Here is a 15,792-nt window from a genome sequence, read left to right as displayed (position 1 = left end):
TGGCAAAAGGCACTCTTTTCTTAGAAGAAAATGGCAAGAAGAATATAATAACTTATGAATAGGTCCATAGTTAAAATATAACCATAAGAAGTAGTAACCACAGGCAAATATTATATAAAATTTCTGTCTCACAAACTAATATATTACTGCTGCAAACAAAGCCGCATCTATCACTGATAGGTCACTGATTTTTCCTTTCTCCTCTATTCTAAAAAAATAAGTCAAAATAGTTCCGTTCTGATGAAATCGAAACTTGTATTGTTTAACCTGTGAATAATATTTCTTGCTTGCTAACCGAAAAAATGTAATCGTAGCCAAAAAAGAAAGTATAAAAGATTATGTTGATTCTCAATAAAGTGGAACAGTGTCACACCACCTCCGAGTCGGGTAGTCTGCTGTCTCCCAGGGCCGACGCCTTGCCCACCTTCAGCACCCGACTCCCGCTGCGGCTGGACCGCGGCATCGAACAGTCTTCGGGAGCGGATTACATTAGAAAACCGAGGCACCACTGTACATTAATAATGACATTGCATGTGAACGTATTAAACTCATTAAAAAGTAGAGATTTTCAGATTGGACATAAAAACAAGAACTATTCTGTGTCTACAGGAGACACTCTTTAGATACAAAGATACAAATAAGTTGAAAAAAATGTATATCCTGAAAGTAGAAAACATCAAAAATTAGAGTGACTATACTAGTATCAGACAAAAAAGCCTTTAAAACAAAAAAGTTAATAGAAATAAAGAAGGGCATTTTATAATAAAAGTGTCATCCTTCAGAAATATGTAACAATTGTATCTGTACGTAAAATCAAAGCCCCCACACAAGGCAGAAGTGGACAGAATTGAAAGGAGAGAGAGAGAAGCCAGGAATGGTGGTGGGAGACTTCAATATCTCACTCTCAGCAGTGGCTGGAGCAGCTGGTGATGGGGAAACCGCAGCCCTCCGATGCTGCTGGTGTAGAATTGGCCCAGCTTCTTTTAAAAGGTATGCAGGGATTGCCCGGCCGGCCGTGGCTCAGCGGTTGAGTGTCGACCTAGGATCCAGGCGATCGGGGTTCGATTCCCGGTCAGGGCACATGCCCGGGTTGTGGGCTCAATCGATGACTCTCTCATCGTTGATGTTTCTATCTCTCTCTCTCTCTCCCTTTCCTTTCCTCTCTCTGAAATCAATAAAGATATATTTAAAAAAAAAAAAAAAAAGGTATGCAGAGATTACCACAGGACCCAGCAGCTTCACTCCTGGGTGTATCTCCAAAGAAATGGAAACATACGGTGATACAAAACCTTATAAACAAATGTTCATGGCAGCATTTCAGTTCATCCTAACTGAAAAGTAGAACCAACCCAAAGATGCGTCACGGGCGAATGAATAAGCGACGTGTTATATCCATGCAAGGACGACTTCCTTCTACAAAGGGCAGTGTGGGCCATGCTCAGCATGGGCAAACCTGGAAGACACTCGGCTATGAAAACACTGGTCCTAAGTGCCCCCATGCTCTGATCCCATGTATCTGAAGGGTCTGGCATGGGCAAATCTATAGAGAAAATAAATTGGTGTTTTCCTAGGGCGGGGCAGGAGGAACTAGGGGAGTGACCCCTGATTGGGATGGAGCACTCTCAGAGACTATGAAACTTTCCAAAGCTGATTGTGGTGATGGTTGCGTGATTCTGTAAATATACTAAAAAAGACTGAACTGTACACTTTAAATATGTGAATTATAGGGAATGTGGTTTAAGCTGATATGGAAGTAAAGAACAGTGCTGTGCCACTGAGGTGCTGGAAATTTAAGTTTGTACTATTGCCCAGTAGGTAACAGCTTTCAGAGGCTCTGCGGCAGAGCCAGGGAGGAGGCACCACCCGTCTCACCCCGGAGCTGCTGCCACCGTGACCGCAGGCCGTGGGGAGGCTCCGTTGTGACCTTTGCCTTCTGCTTTTTGTTTAGGGCCGAGGGCCTTTCGTCCAAGGAGAAAAGGGTGAAAAGGTAAGCATCCCCCTTGTTGACGCCTCCAGGGCTGCAAAGGTGGTTCAGCAACAGGGTGGAGGTCCTGGGTGCGGGAGAGGTGTGCGCCCTTGTATCGCTGGTTAGCATTTGGGTGGGAAAGAGGGGGTCTCCGGACTGAGCTCTGGCCTCATGTTTGCCCTCCCCTGACTCGGGGACGAAGTGTGCATGGCTGGTGGTCAGGGGGTCTCGGGCAGAGTGAAGAGCTGGCACAGTACAGCAGGGGCACGGAGGACATGGCCATTTAGGAGGGCGCTGGGCCACGGAGTTCAGAACAGAGGTTCTGAATGGCGCTCCTAGGGAGTGGGCCACAGAGCTGCAGAAATGGGTTGAGGGCCAGTGTGCAGGGCATTCAATGGAAAACCATGTTGAGGCTCGTTGGCAGTGGTGGGGGGCATCGAAGGGTGTGCATGGTCAGACATGCAGAAAATGTTGGAATAGCAGGTGCCGCATAAATGGGAGGGTGGGAAGACCAAGGGGACAGTCAGAGATTGGTGCAGATGTTTTAGGGGGATGACTAGGGACAGAGCTTCAGGCGGCACAGGACTGGACAGGCAGAGGAGAGGCTGGGAGGGGGGCTTGTCAGCGTCTCCCAGATGTGAGTGTTGTACATTCTTTGCCGTCATGGTAACGTGCAAGCTCGACGGAGCCGGGGCGCAGGGGTCCTTCTGAGGAGGAGAGCCTTCTTAAGGTGCTCGCCTATAAGGAGAAATAAAAAGCAAGAGCCACTAAGCACCATTTTCCACTCACACCAGCTATTAAAATGTATCTCCCATCTCCTGGCAGAGGCAGCCACAGACTCTGTCATGCACGTTTAGGTTGATGATTGCAGCGGAGCCCAGGCCCCTGCAGACTCCGACGCGGGGCCCTTGGCCCTGAGGGCATCCTTGCCCGGAGGGAGAGTGCATCAGCCCTCGGTGGGAGTGGGGTGCACCCAGGGCCACTGCATTCAGTTGCTGGCAGCAGCGTCAGCGCAGCCAGCCCCCGGCCCTGTGGTCTGTGCCCTTTCACTCAGTGTGTCCATGCCTAGAGATTTTTTCTAAGGAGGTAAGTCAAGGATACGCACAAGTACCCACCTGTTTAATTCCGAGTTATTTATAGGCAAGACCCGCAACAACGCTGATGCTCCGTCGTGTGCGAAGGCGAAAATAAGTTATCGTAAGCTAAATAGGCCATGGCATCGAGGGGTGCAGATCGCAGGAGGTAATTGATGACCTAGAAAATATACATTGTGAAATGTCTCTGCAGCATGGCCCTAGTGCATGTGTGTGTGTAAGAGAGAGAGAGAGGGATTGATTGATTAATTGATTGATTCTGTAGCCCAGGCCAGGTAGCTCAGCCGGTTAGAGTATCGTCCTAATACACCAAGGTTCTGGGTTTGATTCCAGGCAGGGCACATACAGAAATCAACCAATCATGCATAAGTAAGTGCAACGACAAATCTGTCTCTCTCTAAAAAAGTCAATAACATTTTTTTAAAAAGGAAACATTCTAGAGGCAAAATCCCATTATATGACTACTGGTTTTCTGTGGATGGCGAGGTTGTGAGTGTACTCATTTCCCCCCTCATATTTCTTTGTGTCTTCACAGGCACACACAGGGACACACACACACACACACACACACAGGCACACACACAGGCACACACACAGGTGTGCGCACACACAGGTACACACAGCCACACACACAGGCACACACTCAGGCACACACACAGGTGTGCGCACACACAGGTACACACAGCCACACACACAGGCACACACAGGGACACACAGGCACACACTCAGGCACACACACAGGTGTGCGCACACACAGGTACACACAGCCACACACACAGGCACACACTCAGGCACACACACAGGTGTGCGCACACACAGGTACACACAGCCACACACACAGGCACACACTCAGGCACACACACAGGTGTGCGCACACACAGGTACACACAGCCACACACACAGGCACACACAGGTACACACAGCCACACACTCAGGCACACACACAGGTGTGCGCACACACAGGTATACACAGCCACACACACAGGCACACACAGGGACACACAGGCACACACTCAGGCACACACAGGCACACACAGGCACGCTCTCAGGCACACACAGGCACACACATAGCCACACACAGGCACACACAGGCACACACTCAGGCACACACAGGCACACACTCAGGCACACACAGGCACACACTCAGGCACACACACAGGTGTGCGCACACACAGGTACACACAGCCACACACACAGGCACACACAGGCACACACAGGCACACACAGGCACACACTCAAGCACACACGGGCACACACAGGCACACACACAGGCACACACTCAGGCACACACAGGCACACACATAGCCACACACAGGCACACACAGGCACACACTCAGGCACACACAGGCACACACAGGCACACACTCAGGCACACACAGGCACACACTCAGGCACACACAGAGTGACTACTGCTCGAGAACACAGAGCAGTTTGAGAGAGCCTGACACCCAGCCCAGCATGAGCTTTGCACCAGGCCAACCCGGTCCACTGACTTTGCTGTGCGTTTGCAAGTCTGGGTCTCCTGGAACCTAATGTGGGGCTGATGGCAGCCACCTTGTGACTCCCGTGTGGTCCAGCAGCTCAGATTTGGCACCTGTCTTAACAGTTGCCAGCACGCTCTGGCCCAGAACCAGAGCTTGAGGATGAACAGGACCCCAAGGTGACCCTTGGTGTCAGGACCAGGGCTGCCGGAGCCCTTGAGGTCAGGCACCAGGAATGAGCAGTGCTTGCTGGGCAGTACCAACGTGCCACCCCTGGACCAGCCTGTCCTCTGACTGACGTGTGGGTGCCACCAGGCAGGAACCGACAGGCTTCCTGTCTCCCGTGAGCTGTGGGCACATCTCTGCTTTGTCTGTTCTGATTGAGCTCAGGACGGGAAGCCTCATCCTCCCGACGCCTGGAGGCACCACCCTGGTGCCCGCAGCCCTGCCTGCAGCACCACATTCAGGACCTGGAGCTGCAGGGTCACAGCTACTGCAGGAGGCCTCGCATACTCAGTGCTGCCGAGAGAGACGGGCACTCGAACAGACTCGGGCCCTTTTGCTCTGTCCTCAGTTGACATTGTCGGCAGCTGTGCATTTTTAGCAAAGTCTGAGTCCTGATCTGCCACAGAGGAGCTGTGTGATTTGGGTGAGTCACCTCCCTCTCTGAGCCTCTGCTTTCTCATCGGTAGGAGCGAGGGGGTGGGACGATGATGCATGAAGGCCTGGCAGCGCAGCTCTGCGGCTTGGTAACGAGCCCCTCTGGTCTGAGCCCTTGGGGCTTCCTCCGTAGAGGGGTTTCTGCCCTCCTTCTGAGGATGAGGGGTGGCCAGGCGGGTCCAGGGGACCAATAGAGTCCACAGAGGGGAGAAGGTCACTGTGACCAAGGCACACAAACAGGGCTTAAAAAGCTGGCTTCTTTGCTAGAATATTCTCTCCAAAGTAATCTGCAGAGTGGTGGGGTCGGGGGAGGGGTGACTGAGGACTGGAGCGGTGGGCCCAGGCATCCTATGACTCTGATTCTGGCTGGGTTTTTTTGCATTTGTGGTGTAAATCACCACTGAGATGGAGTGTGTTGGCCCCTGTGAGGACCAGGCACAATGAAAGGTGTGTCCCATACTCTATGTTTCATCATTGAAACAACCCTGCAGGGAAGGGGCTGCCGTGCCCACTTCCCCAGCAAGAACATAGCTTAGAGGTCAAGTGACCTGCCCAAGGTCACATAGTTACTAAGACGGCTAAGAAGCACAATCACTGGTTATTGCTAAAACGAAGTTATTCCTAAAATAAACTGATTAAACCACTCTTTTCAGCCGCTGAGGGAACTGAGGCTCAGAGACAGTGAGTGACTGGCCCAAACACAAATCTAAAAACTGCTGAAGAACTTGGCCCCCTGGCTCTGCCGGGCCCCGATGCTGCGTCTGGGCTGCCCCTGCGCTCCCTCTGGAAGGCAGCCTCCTCTCCGGCCCCCGCTGCTCTACCCCACGTTCACCATGGAGTCCTTGGGGCGAATCTCCCTCACGTCTTCATGTAGATGAGATTGGGCTAAGGTAGGGGGAGCGCAGCCTTCTAGGGGATGTTTCAAACAGCTGCTCACAGCCCAGGTGTTGAGGGCATGGAAGGCGAGAAGGAGGGGTGCACCTGCCTAGGGGACAGCCGGGGGTCCCAGCCGTGCTTGCCAAGTGAGCGCGTAGGTGAACACACCCGCCCTCATCCAGGACCAAGGCGGCTCCGTTCAGCAGAGGACCTGACCCAGCTTCAGATTCGGGCTCCCCTTCATGTTAACCGTGTGTCCGTCCCTGGGCTACTCTGACCCTCAGTTTCCTTTCCTGAGAAGGGGGGACTGGATAATAACAGTTCCTGCCACCTAAGGTTATTGGGAGGGCTCAAGGAGAAAAGGTTGGACACAATGCCTGTCCCAGCAAGCGCTCTGTCACCAGGACACCGCTGCCATGTTGCTGTCATCATGTTCAGGGGTGTCTCGGTGGTGATAGTGACCAGGGCGTCAGTTGCTGTGCTGCGCTGGGCTGGAGCAATCCCAATGGAGCTGGAGAGCAGGGAGGGGTGGTGACCTCTGTGCCCCTCCTCCGATGGCTCTTCCACAATGAGAAAATTAATGACACAGTGAGGACGTGGGCATGGGTCTTAGGTGGGCACTGAGCCAGTGCTGTTCCATGGTGATGTGGTCTGCAGGCCCCAAGGGCAGAAGAAGATCTAGAAACAGCAAGAACAAGGTCGCAGTGCGCAGTTTCCATAAGCTTCTTTGTGGTGCATCCTGAGGGTCCTGCCCTGGGGGACAAGAGCCATCAAGGGAGGAAGCCCGCAGCCGCCGCTGGTCCCCCTTCCTGGACCCACAGTGCCCTCTGGCGTCTGGAAGCCAGAGCATCTGCTCTAGTTTTGCTCTGCAGGGCTCCTGCCCATGTGATCTCTGTCTGGGGACATCTCTGCCTGCCTTTCTGGGGTTGACCTCCTTTCCTGGCCTCTGGGGGGAAGCAGGAGAAAGGGAGCCTTGGTTTTGTGCTCAAACATGAGCTCGAGTGATGGGGAGGCAGCAGGTTTGGGGAGACCTGGTTTGGATCGCAGCTCTGCAGTGCTGGGGGAGCTTCCTTGACTGTCTCGCCAGGCCTTAGCTTCCTCATCTGTAAAGTGGGGCCGTTGATGTCTACCCCCAGTGCCGTGGCGGGTGTTTTAGGAGGTTGAAAGCACCTGGCTTTATGCCTGGCACATGGTAGGTCTCTGTAAAAATCTGCCCCTGTCTTCGTTCCTTTCCTTTTCCTGCTAGAAGCTATTGCTAACTTCCACAAGAGTGACATATGTGTTTCTTCAATGCATAGCATTTACATACTTAGTGCATGGGAGAGAGTGGCGGGTTCACAGAGCTCTGGGACCTGGGTTGGGCCCCTCCATGGCTCATTCACCAATTCAGCGAGGCCTGCACGTAAGTTCCGGTCACATGGTTACCTTTTAAGAGTGTGATTCTTCTTATTAGTCCTCGAGTGAGTCAGGCTGTGATACCTCTGTCCCCTGTGCTGTCACACTCCCAGAGGGTGACACCTGTCAGGAGATCCTGCCTAGGTCACACGGTGTTGGGGACAGAGGAGCAGACAGCAGTCACGTCAGCAAAGCACTCAGTGTTTACCACTCAGAAAATGAAACCGACATATCTAGGGAATTACCATGAGCCCAGCCCGTCGGAAGGGAAAGCAGGAGCAGATGACCCCAGCAGCCCCCGCTCTGTAAAAGCACTCTCACAAACACAGCACAAACAGTGGGGACAGCCTGAGGGCAAACTGCATTACACCAGCCAGACACACGCGCGTGAAAACCAGGAGGACCCCGTATATATGGAGAGGTGCGTGTGACATGAGGCGGGTGGAACAGTGGAACGGACGCCCTGTGTGCTCACATTAAAAGACGGGGTGCAGCGAAGGCGGCCAGCCTGTTCATCAGGCAGCGGGATCTGGGGCATTTTATATACGTGGTTAATTGCTCTGCACGGTGCTACAGTTTAGTACGTCTCAAACACTGAGCCAAGAATGGGTCTTAATCTTAATATAATGAAAATCCTTTTAAGTATAGTATATTCATAACTGTTCGTGGGTGAAACCCAAAAGCAGCCTGCTTTGGGAAGGAGGGCCCTCTCTTTCAGGGTGGGGGATTTGCTGGTGGCATGACGGCTGGTGGGTCTAGATGGCAGAACATGGCAGTGGTGGAGGGTGGGGATTTTGGAACCTGGCATTGCCTGTCCTGCTGTGTAACCCTGGAGATGTAGTTATAATTCTCGGTGCCTCGGTTTCCTCACCTGCACACCGAAGGTGACTGAAACAGCCACGCGCTCTCGTGAGGTTGATGTGAGAGTTGAATGAGTGTGTCTGTGGGTAGAGCTTAGCAGACACCTGGGAAATGGTGGCTTCAGAAAATACTCGTGAGAATGAGGCCTGAGCCACCCGGCGCTGGACTCCCTGATGCGCCATGATTCAGGCGCATTTTCCAAGTCAGTTCATACCAAACGAGCTCAGGGCTTTTGATTAGAAGTCTGGAGACAGAAGCTCTTCCCCTGGGCCCGCGGCTGGGAAGGTGAGCACTGGGAATCCCTGCTATTTTGCTGCCACGGAATGAGCCAGTTTGAGCAGAGGAAGGTGAGGCTCAGAAGTCGGGCCCGAAATGGATCCTTGTAAGTGGCATTGCTGAGCAGAGTCATGGCTCCCCTAACCCGCTTCTCTGGTAGCTCAGGCAGAGGAGGCCATGTGCTTCCTGCAGTGACCCTTCGTTTTTTCTAAGAAAGCAGCTGGCATCATTTTGTAGGTGGAGCTGGGTCTAGATGCAGAAGGCCTCAGGCAGGGACTGGCCAAGACCAGGGCACGGAGGTGGGACAGGGCTGTGTGCTAAGGAGACACAGTTTCCCTGGAGTGGAAAGTAACAGAGCACAGGAGAGGGAGAGGCCTCAGGCCCTCTGGAGTCTGGCTCACACCTCACAGACACTGAGGGCCCTTGAGACCCACAGGATGGAATTGGGGCAACGTGTCCCCCAGAGCCCCACTTGGGCCAGCAGCTCATTACTCAGTACTTGCTGGAGAAAAACCAGGAACAACACCCAAAAAGTCCTTTCTTAAGCACTTTCACAGAAACCCATATGGCAGTGAGTACAGCTCTGTATGGATTTTATGCTGAGACTTCTCAGTGTGGTGCAGCGGAAAACTACACAAGTTAATACGAGAACCTCAGCTGGATTTCACTGCGCCGCCGACTCCACAACAGGCTGAATTTTAGGTCATGCAGACTTCAGTTCCTTGTCTTTTATGCTTTTCTTCCATTTTTACTGGAACTATAAAGCTGACGAGATGAGCTGGTAAGAGGGGAGCCTGAGCTGGTCACCCAGCCCAGGCTGTTCCAACTTCGACTTTCCCGGATGCTGCTTTCTGGAAACTTCAACTGGACGTCTGGAGAGGCTGCCAGAGCCTCGTGCAGGCGCCTGAGTCCTGAAGTCATCACATAGGAGAGTCTTGGCATGCTGGCTCACTGTGAAGTTAAAGAAATCAGGTGCTTGTTGGAAAGCTGAGGAAAGAGGTCAAGGCCATCGTGATGGAAGTAAGGAGGGCTTGTTAGGAAGCCAGGCTCCCGGTGGTCAGCTGAGGCTGCCCGGCCCGGGGCCTGAGAAAAGCAGATTCTTTACTTGCTTGTTCCAACTCCCCCCAAGGAGGCCGGTGCTTCCTTTTCTGATTTAGAGTTGGATAAAGTGGGACCCTCCACCCCCCTGTGGACCATGGAGCATCTGGCCCCTCGGGCAGGGCAGCCGGCCTAAAGGGTGTTGGGGACACACCTGCTGAAAGGTGACGCCCAGCAGTGGGTCAGGGTGCCTGGAATCCCTCAGCTGCTTAAACACGCTATCCTGCTTGTAGCATGGAGCGTATGTGAGTTTTGTTTGATTTTAAAGTGCTGCTGTTTTCACTCTGGCTTCTGCTAACTGCCGCTCAGCCTTTTCCTGTCACTCAGCAGATGAAATTGGGGTTGTTTGGAGTGCACTTCCAGTGTGCTGTGATGGGCCCCAAGTAACCCCCCTGTATCTGTATCCTGCTGATTCTGGGTTCACCTTCCCCAGGGCACCCTGTGGATGTCCCTACATCCCCGTGATTGGCTCCTCCTCGCACATCTACCGTCCACTCTGCCTGTTGAAGTCCTAGGGAGGCTTCCCACCCTCCACCCCTCCAGGCATCACCCATGGAGCAGGTGGTTCCCTGGGCACTGCCTCGTCCATCCCTCCCAGGAGTGCAGGTGGGAGGCACTGCCTGCCACCCGTTAAGGCTGAGGACTGTGCTCGGGGGCTGGAGAGGGACAGCAAAGCTAGGGGCGTGGCGTGTGATTAATTCAACCATCTGCACCTGAGAGCAAAGGAGGGGCTTAGGAGATGAGGAAGAGTCTAGAAAAAACACCACTCTGTAGTAATAGGGCAGAGTGGTTGGTAGTCAGAAGCGATGATCCCACTCAGCCCGGCTCCTGACCGGCCCCCAGTCTGAGCTCACGGCAAGCCCTCCCCATGAAGCAGCCACAGCAGGGCCTGGGGACAGTCAGACCTGCTCTCACGGTGACGCCGCTCTGATGCCAATATGAGAGACACACCCGAATTGCCCAGAGTGAAAGCACATCCTGCCACCTGAGCTAGTTCTCTCTCTGGTGTCTTTTCTAGGGGGGCTCAATTTGAAATTGTGAGAGGAGATCTCACGGAGGTAGAATTGGACCCCGGAGGTAGCTAGAGACGAGGAGAGGGCTCTGCTCCGACGTGTGCCTCCTGGCGCCTCCTTTCCAGAGCAGTGACCAAGAAAGATCTCCAGGACCTATGGGTGCTCCTCCTTCTCAGGGGGCTCTGGTATAAGCGAGCTATGTGCCGTAGCAAGGCGTAACGGGCACACTTTTATTTCCCCGGCTCTTTCTGAAAGGATAGGCTGGGAACCTGGACCATCGGAACCCAGCGGCCAGCACTTGGTGAATTTATCTGGAAGGGTATAGTGACTTTGTCTCAAGGAATGTGCCATTCAGTGGAGAGAATCATGACTTCAGTCTGTCATCGACTTCCATGAGTGCCAGGCCGTTTATTTCATGAATATCAGCCTCTTGCAGCCCCTTCAAGGAGTCTGGGGCAAGTCCAAGGTCACGGGACTGGGGTCGTGGGACAGAGGCAGCGTCTGTCTGTCTGACTCTAGACTGCCCCCCTCAACCGGTTTTCCCAAAATGATGCTCATACCTGAGAATCTGTGACCCTCAAAAACCATGTCCCTGTGGGAATCAACTTATTTTTTCTGAGGACTGCGTTGTAGAGGGTCTGAGCCCTAAAATACAAACTGTATGTGTGTATTTGTGTGTGTGAAACTTCCGAGATCTGTTTATGCCCTTTGCCTCTCGCTCTGGGTCCTTTCCCTTTGTGCACCGCTGGTTTCATCAGCGCCCCGTCTCCTATTCTTAGTCTGTGTGTTAATGTGCATTATTCAGTTACCAAGTTGGATAACTGGTTCAGAACCTTCTATTTTTACAGTAATTAAAGGTTTTAGGGGAAAATAAGTTAGCTGCTTGTGCGCCCTCAAATAGCCTTGTAGGTTGTGGGCAAAACGCTGAGAGCTGGAATAAATGAAGGCGCCTCAGACACTGTCCTTGGTGCTGACGGAGGCTTGGAGAAGTTTTGGGTTCGCGAGACCTCACAGCCCCAGGCACAGCGAGGATAGGAAAGTCTGCATTTTCCCAGCTCTCTCTGACACTCAGACACTTGCCAAGTCTAATGGGCCAGTCACAGGACCCAGGACTGCACCCAGGGGTGAGAGCCTCTGGGGGGGTGAACGCTGGGCTGCTGGACCGTGGCCTGGGAGTGGGGGCTGAGGGCTCTGCCCCTCACAGCTGGGCCACACTGGGCAGTTACTCCACCCTTGTAGCCCTTGCTTTTCTCAGCTATAAAGTGGCGACTGTCATCATCGCTGCCTCAGAGGGTTGCTACAAGGATGAAATGAGCCAATGAAAATAAATGAGTGGTATTTGTAGAGGGTGCTCGTAAGTGTTAAGTGTAATTAGCCTTTCGGCAGCACAGCGCCCCACTTTCACACGCAGATGACATCTCCTCTGTCCTCTGCATCTGTGAAGCCTTTTCCCGTGGGGCGGCCAGCAGCTGGGTAAGGCCCGGCTCCCTGTCCCCTGAGGGGGACTTGTACTCCCAAGGCCTCAGGAAGCCGGGGGGTACTAGAAAGTGCATTCCAGGGGGGCTGGCTTACAGGTGGAGGCGTCCTTTCCTTCCTTCAGCTCACCTGGTGTTTATGAAAGAGCTGCTGCACCTGCCCTTTAGTTTGGGGGTGAGCACCGTTGTCCTCACTTTACAAGCTTATTAGCCACATGCCTGGGAGCCTGGGAGTCTCTCCACGTGGCCGAGCCTGGCCCCGGGCGCCGCTGTCCGAGTCCAGCCTGCACTTCTCGGCGCTGAGAGCGGTTCTCAGGCTGTGACCGCAAGTCCCAGTAGCCTGGAGCGCCTGTGGAAGCAGCTTGCGGGCCGCACCCGGAGTGTCTGATAAGGGGGGCTACCTGGGGCAGGAACCGCCTTTCTGACAGGGCCCAGGGGTGCTGCTGCTGCTGGTGCCAGGGCCACACTGGGGACACTGCTCAGAGGGCTTCTCAGACCCCCTGAAGGACCTGGTCTGGCTCCCACCAAATGGATGAACAAACATCACACCTCCTGCAACGAAGCAACTGCTTTGTCAACATTTAGAGAAAGACCCCGATGGTTCCTGAACCAGAACAGGGGAAATGCCGGCTCTCTCTTCTCTGTGTTTTGCCCAGTGAGGTAACCACACAGTTCCCAGAGCTCTGGCTCTGACAAGTGGGCGTGGGCGGGTCACTCCCTGCCACATGTCCCTCTCCGGTCGGCTCCCAGTGAGACCAGGGAGGCAGCCTGTGGGGCGCACAGGGGGGCCAGAGGCTTGACTTGGAGTCAGAGCTGGCCTTCGGGTCACGGCTGCCAGTGGGAACAGGGGGTTCTTCTCTTCTCGCGCCCAGCCCTGGTTTCCATCCGCAACGGCTCCCACACATTGTGTATTGTCATCCTCTTACCCTGAGTGATTTCCTTTGAACAGGAATGAGGTTTGGATCGTTCACCCAAACTAGCAGCACTTAGTGCTGGTTTCCAACTTCCTCATATGCCAAGAGTTTCCTCAAGCATCTTAACCACTGGGGGCCAGAGCACTACTGTTCCTGGCATCAGCCTTTTTACAGCGGTAGGGCTGACCGCAGCGGGGGAGGTCACTTCTGCTCAGTGGCAGCGGCTACACGGGATCCAGGCCCTTCTCCTTCCAGTCTGGTTCTCTCCTCTCCCCTCCTCTTTCTCCCTCCCTCCCTCTCTCTCTCTCTCTTTCTCTCTCCCCCCCTCCCTCTCTTCCTTCCATTTCTTTCCTCTCCTTTTTTCTGTACTTTATCAGGGATTCTTAGCTACATGCATTTTGTTTGAAAATCTCCCTGTGCCTGCCCTGCCCAGGTCCCAGGCAGCCTCCAGCCTTTGCCCCACTCCTTTCGTTGACCCAGCCCACGAACTTGAGGGAGTGTTCTTGGTCCCTTGACAACTGGGATTTTACTATTACCTTATAGTCTACAGTTCACGTCTAGATTCATTTTCTCACCCCAAAGCTGCACAAACCTGTTTCACAAATGATGAGACTGCAGCTCAGAAAGGTTGAGTGACTTTCTGAATGGGACATGGATGCAGCCTGGGCCCTAATTTCCCCTCCCAGAGCCCCTGTAGCAGCGGATGGCAGTTCTATGACAGCTGGGGGTTTGGAAGGCGTGTCACTGGGGCATGGTGGTGGCCCGCGATACTCAGATTAGGTGACACGAGAACATGAAATACCTTTTGCTTGGGGGCACAGTTTTCATAAGAGTGGGAACCCACCTCTCGAATCCCATTTGTCCCAAGGGGATGGCCACCACAGAAAACCCTGGACTCCCAGCAGGGAACAACCTTTCCTCCTGTGAAACGTCCCCAAAGGGCTCACCTGCCCCTCCTTTCCCTCGGACCCATGAGAATGTCTTCTCCACACATCCCACCTGAGTACAGTCTGGCCCGTCGGACCTCTCGGTGTTTCCTCCTCTTGCTCTGTAAGGAGGCTGGCTCCTCTCTGGCTCTCTGGAGCCCCTGCCGTGGCAGCCTGGCCCCGCCACACAGGAGAATTGATTTGCTCTGCATCACCCGGAAAAGTGACAGGGAAGCAAGCAGGAGGCTGGGCTGGAGGTCGTGGTGGACTCAGATGGTGTGGGACCTGGCCCGGGAGCTTAAGTCCTGTTTTTAAGTACCCCCAGCCCCTCTCGGGGGAACATGTATGGGGGAGGGAGGTGAGCAGCCTGGTGCAGGTCTCCTTTTACCCCCTCGGCTGCCCCACGGGGGGTTCTTGTCACCACCTTCTGTGTGTGACTCATTCCAATGGAGTTTGCCCCGCTTAAAAAACCAAATGCCTATTCTAGCCATCGGTTCTCAACTGCGGGCAGTTTTGCCTCCAGGGGACATTTGGCAGTATCTGCAGACATTTGTCAGTGCCACAACTAGAGATGCTGGCCATCTTACAACGCCCAGGGCAGAACCCCAACAAAGAATTGTCCAGCCCAGTGGCCACTGGACCCAGGATCTGTTTTCCACGTGAGGCCCTGAGTTGGGAGTAAGGTGGCCACACTGCACATTAAGGCAGGGATGTGGGCCAGGGCTTCTCACCCACGCCGTCAGGTGCATACAGACCACCGGGGGGGGGGTGTCTTGCTAAAATGTGAGCCTGACACAGTAGGTCTCGTGTGAAGCCTGAGAGTCTGCATTGCTCACTCTCCCAGCTGCTGCCCAGGTGCAGTTGGTGGACCACCCTCTGAGTAGCAAAATCTAGGCCACCACCCTCCCTGGCCTGTCTCGCTCGTGCCCGCATGCCAAGGACCTGTCTCCAGCACTGCCCTCACCCTGTACCGATGGCTGTTCTCTCTGTCATCCTAGGGTTCCCTGGGCCTGCCAGGCCCCCCCGGGAGAGACGGCAACAAAGGTGTGCGGGTATGTGTCCCCCTGCCGCCCTTCCCATACAGCAACACGCGGCCTGGGCAGCCCGGTCCGAGCCCCCGCCCTGCACCGGGCAGCCTTGGCCAAGGCCAGGGCCGAGCCGGGGCTCGTTTGCACTAGCATCTGCCCAGGTCCTGGGAGGTCAGCCCAGTGATGACGACACCAGCTGCAGCTGTTGCCACCCGAGTGCCTGCGTGTTCTTGGAAGCTGTTTCTCAGTTAGTTGACAAGCAGTTCCATATGTGAGGTCTTGTCCCCAATGCTCAGACTTGGAACCAAGCTGAGGTCCAAGCTGAGGGACTCGCCCACGGCCCCAGTTTGTAGCTGGAGAAGTTGGGGTGGGACTCAAGCAGCACCCATCCCCTGTGTGGCCAGCCCTCCTTCCTCTGGCTGGCGCTCACTCCACCTCTGCATTGGAACACGCTCCACGATCCAGACAGGAGTGATCTCCACCCCGGGGGTCAGTCTGCTCCACCAAGAACCCCAGGGAAATTGGTTCTGGGTGCCCCACCTCTCTGCTCCCTTTGTGATTTTCAGCCACGTGTGACCAGGCCTCAGAGTGGGAGCCCTGACTCATGGGAGCCTCCTGAGCCCCATAGCATTTAGTGCTTTAGGACACAAGGTCCGGGTGGAGACAGGAGAGGAAGGGGAGCCCCATGAATCTGCAGGACCCCTCTCCTCCATGAAGAAGGCCTCCCCT

The 15,792-nt window shown here is 54.2% G+C and overlaps 1 protein-coding gene across 2 annotated transcripts in view; it reads left to right on the top strand.

Moving 5' to 3' along the window:
- Positions 1-15,792, top strand: part of COL22A1 (collagen type XXII alpha 1 chain) — a 197,501-nt gene that overhangs the window by 68,423 nt on the left and 113,286 nt on the right. The window contains exons 12-13 of one of the 2 annotated variants that reach the window (XM_081116358.1): positions 1,949-1,987; positions 15,034-15,087. In XM_081116358.1, coding sequence (XP_080972484.1) covers positions 1,949-1,987; positions 15,034-15,087 — 93 coding nt within the window. The remainder of the gene's footprint in view (positions 1-1,948; positions 1,988-15,033; positions 15,088-15,792) is intronic. The other variant, XM_081116359.1, reaches the window with a different exon arrangement.

The sequence above is a fragment of the Miniopterus schreibersii genome (genome assembly GCF_964146895.1).
Source record: "Miniopterus schreibersii genome assembly, chromosome: 17".
NCBI classification, from domain to species: Eukaryota; Metazoa; Chordata; class Mammalia; order Chiroptera; family Miniopteridae; genus Miniopterus; species Miniopterus schreibersii.
Note: the sequence above shows the minus strand (reverse complement) of the source record. Positions and strands in the feature narration are given on the sequence as shown.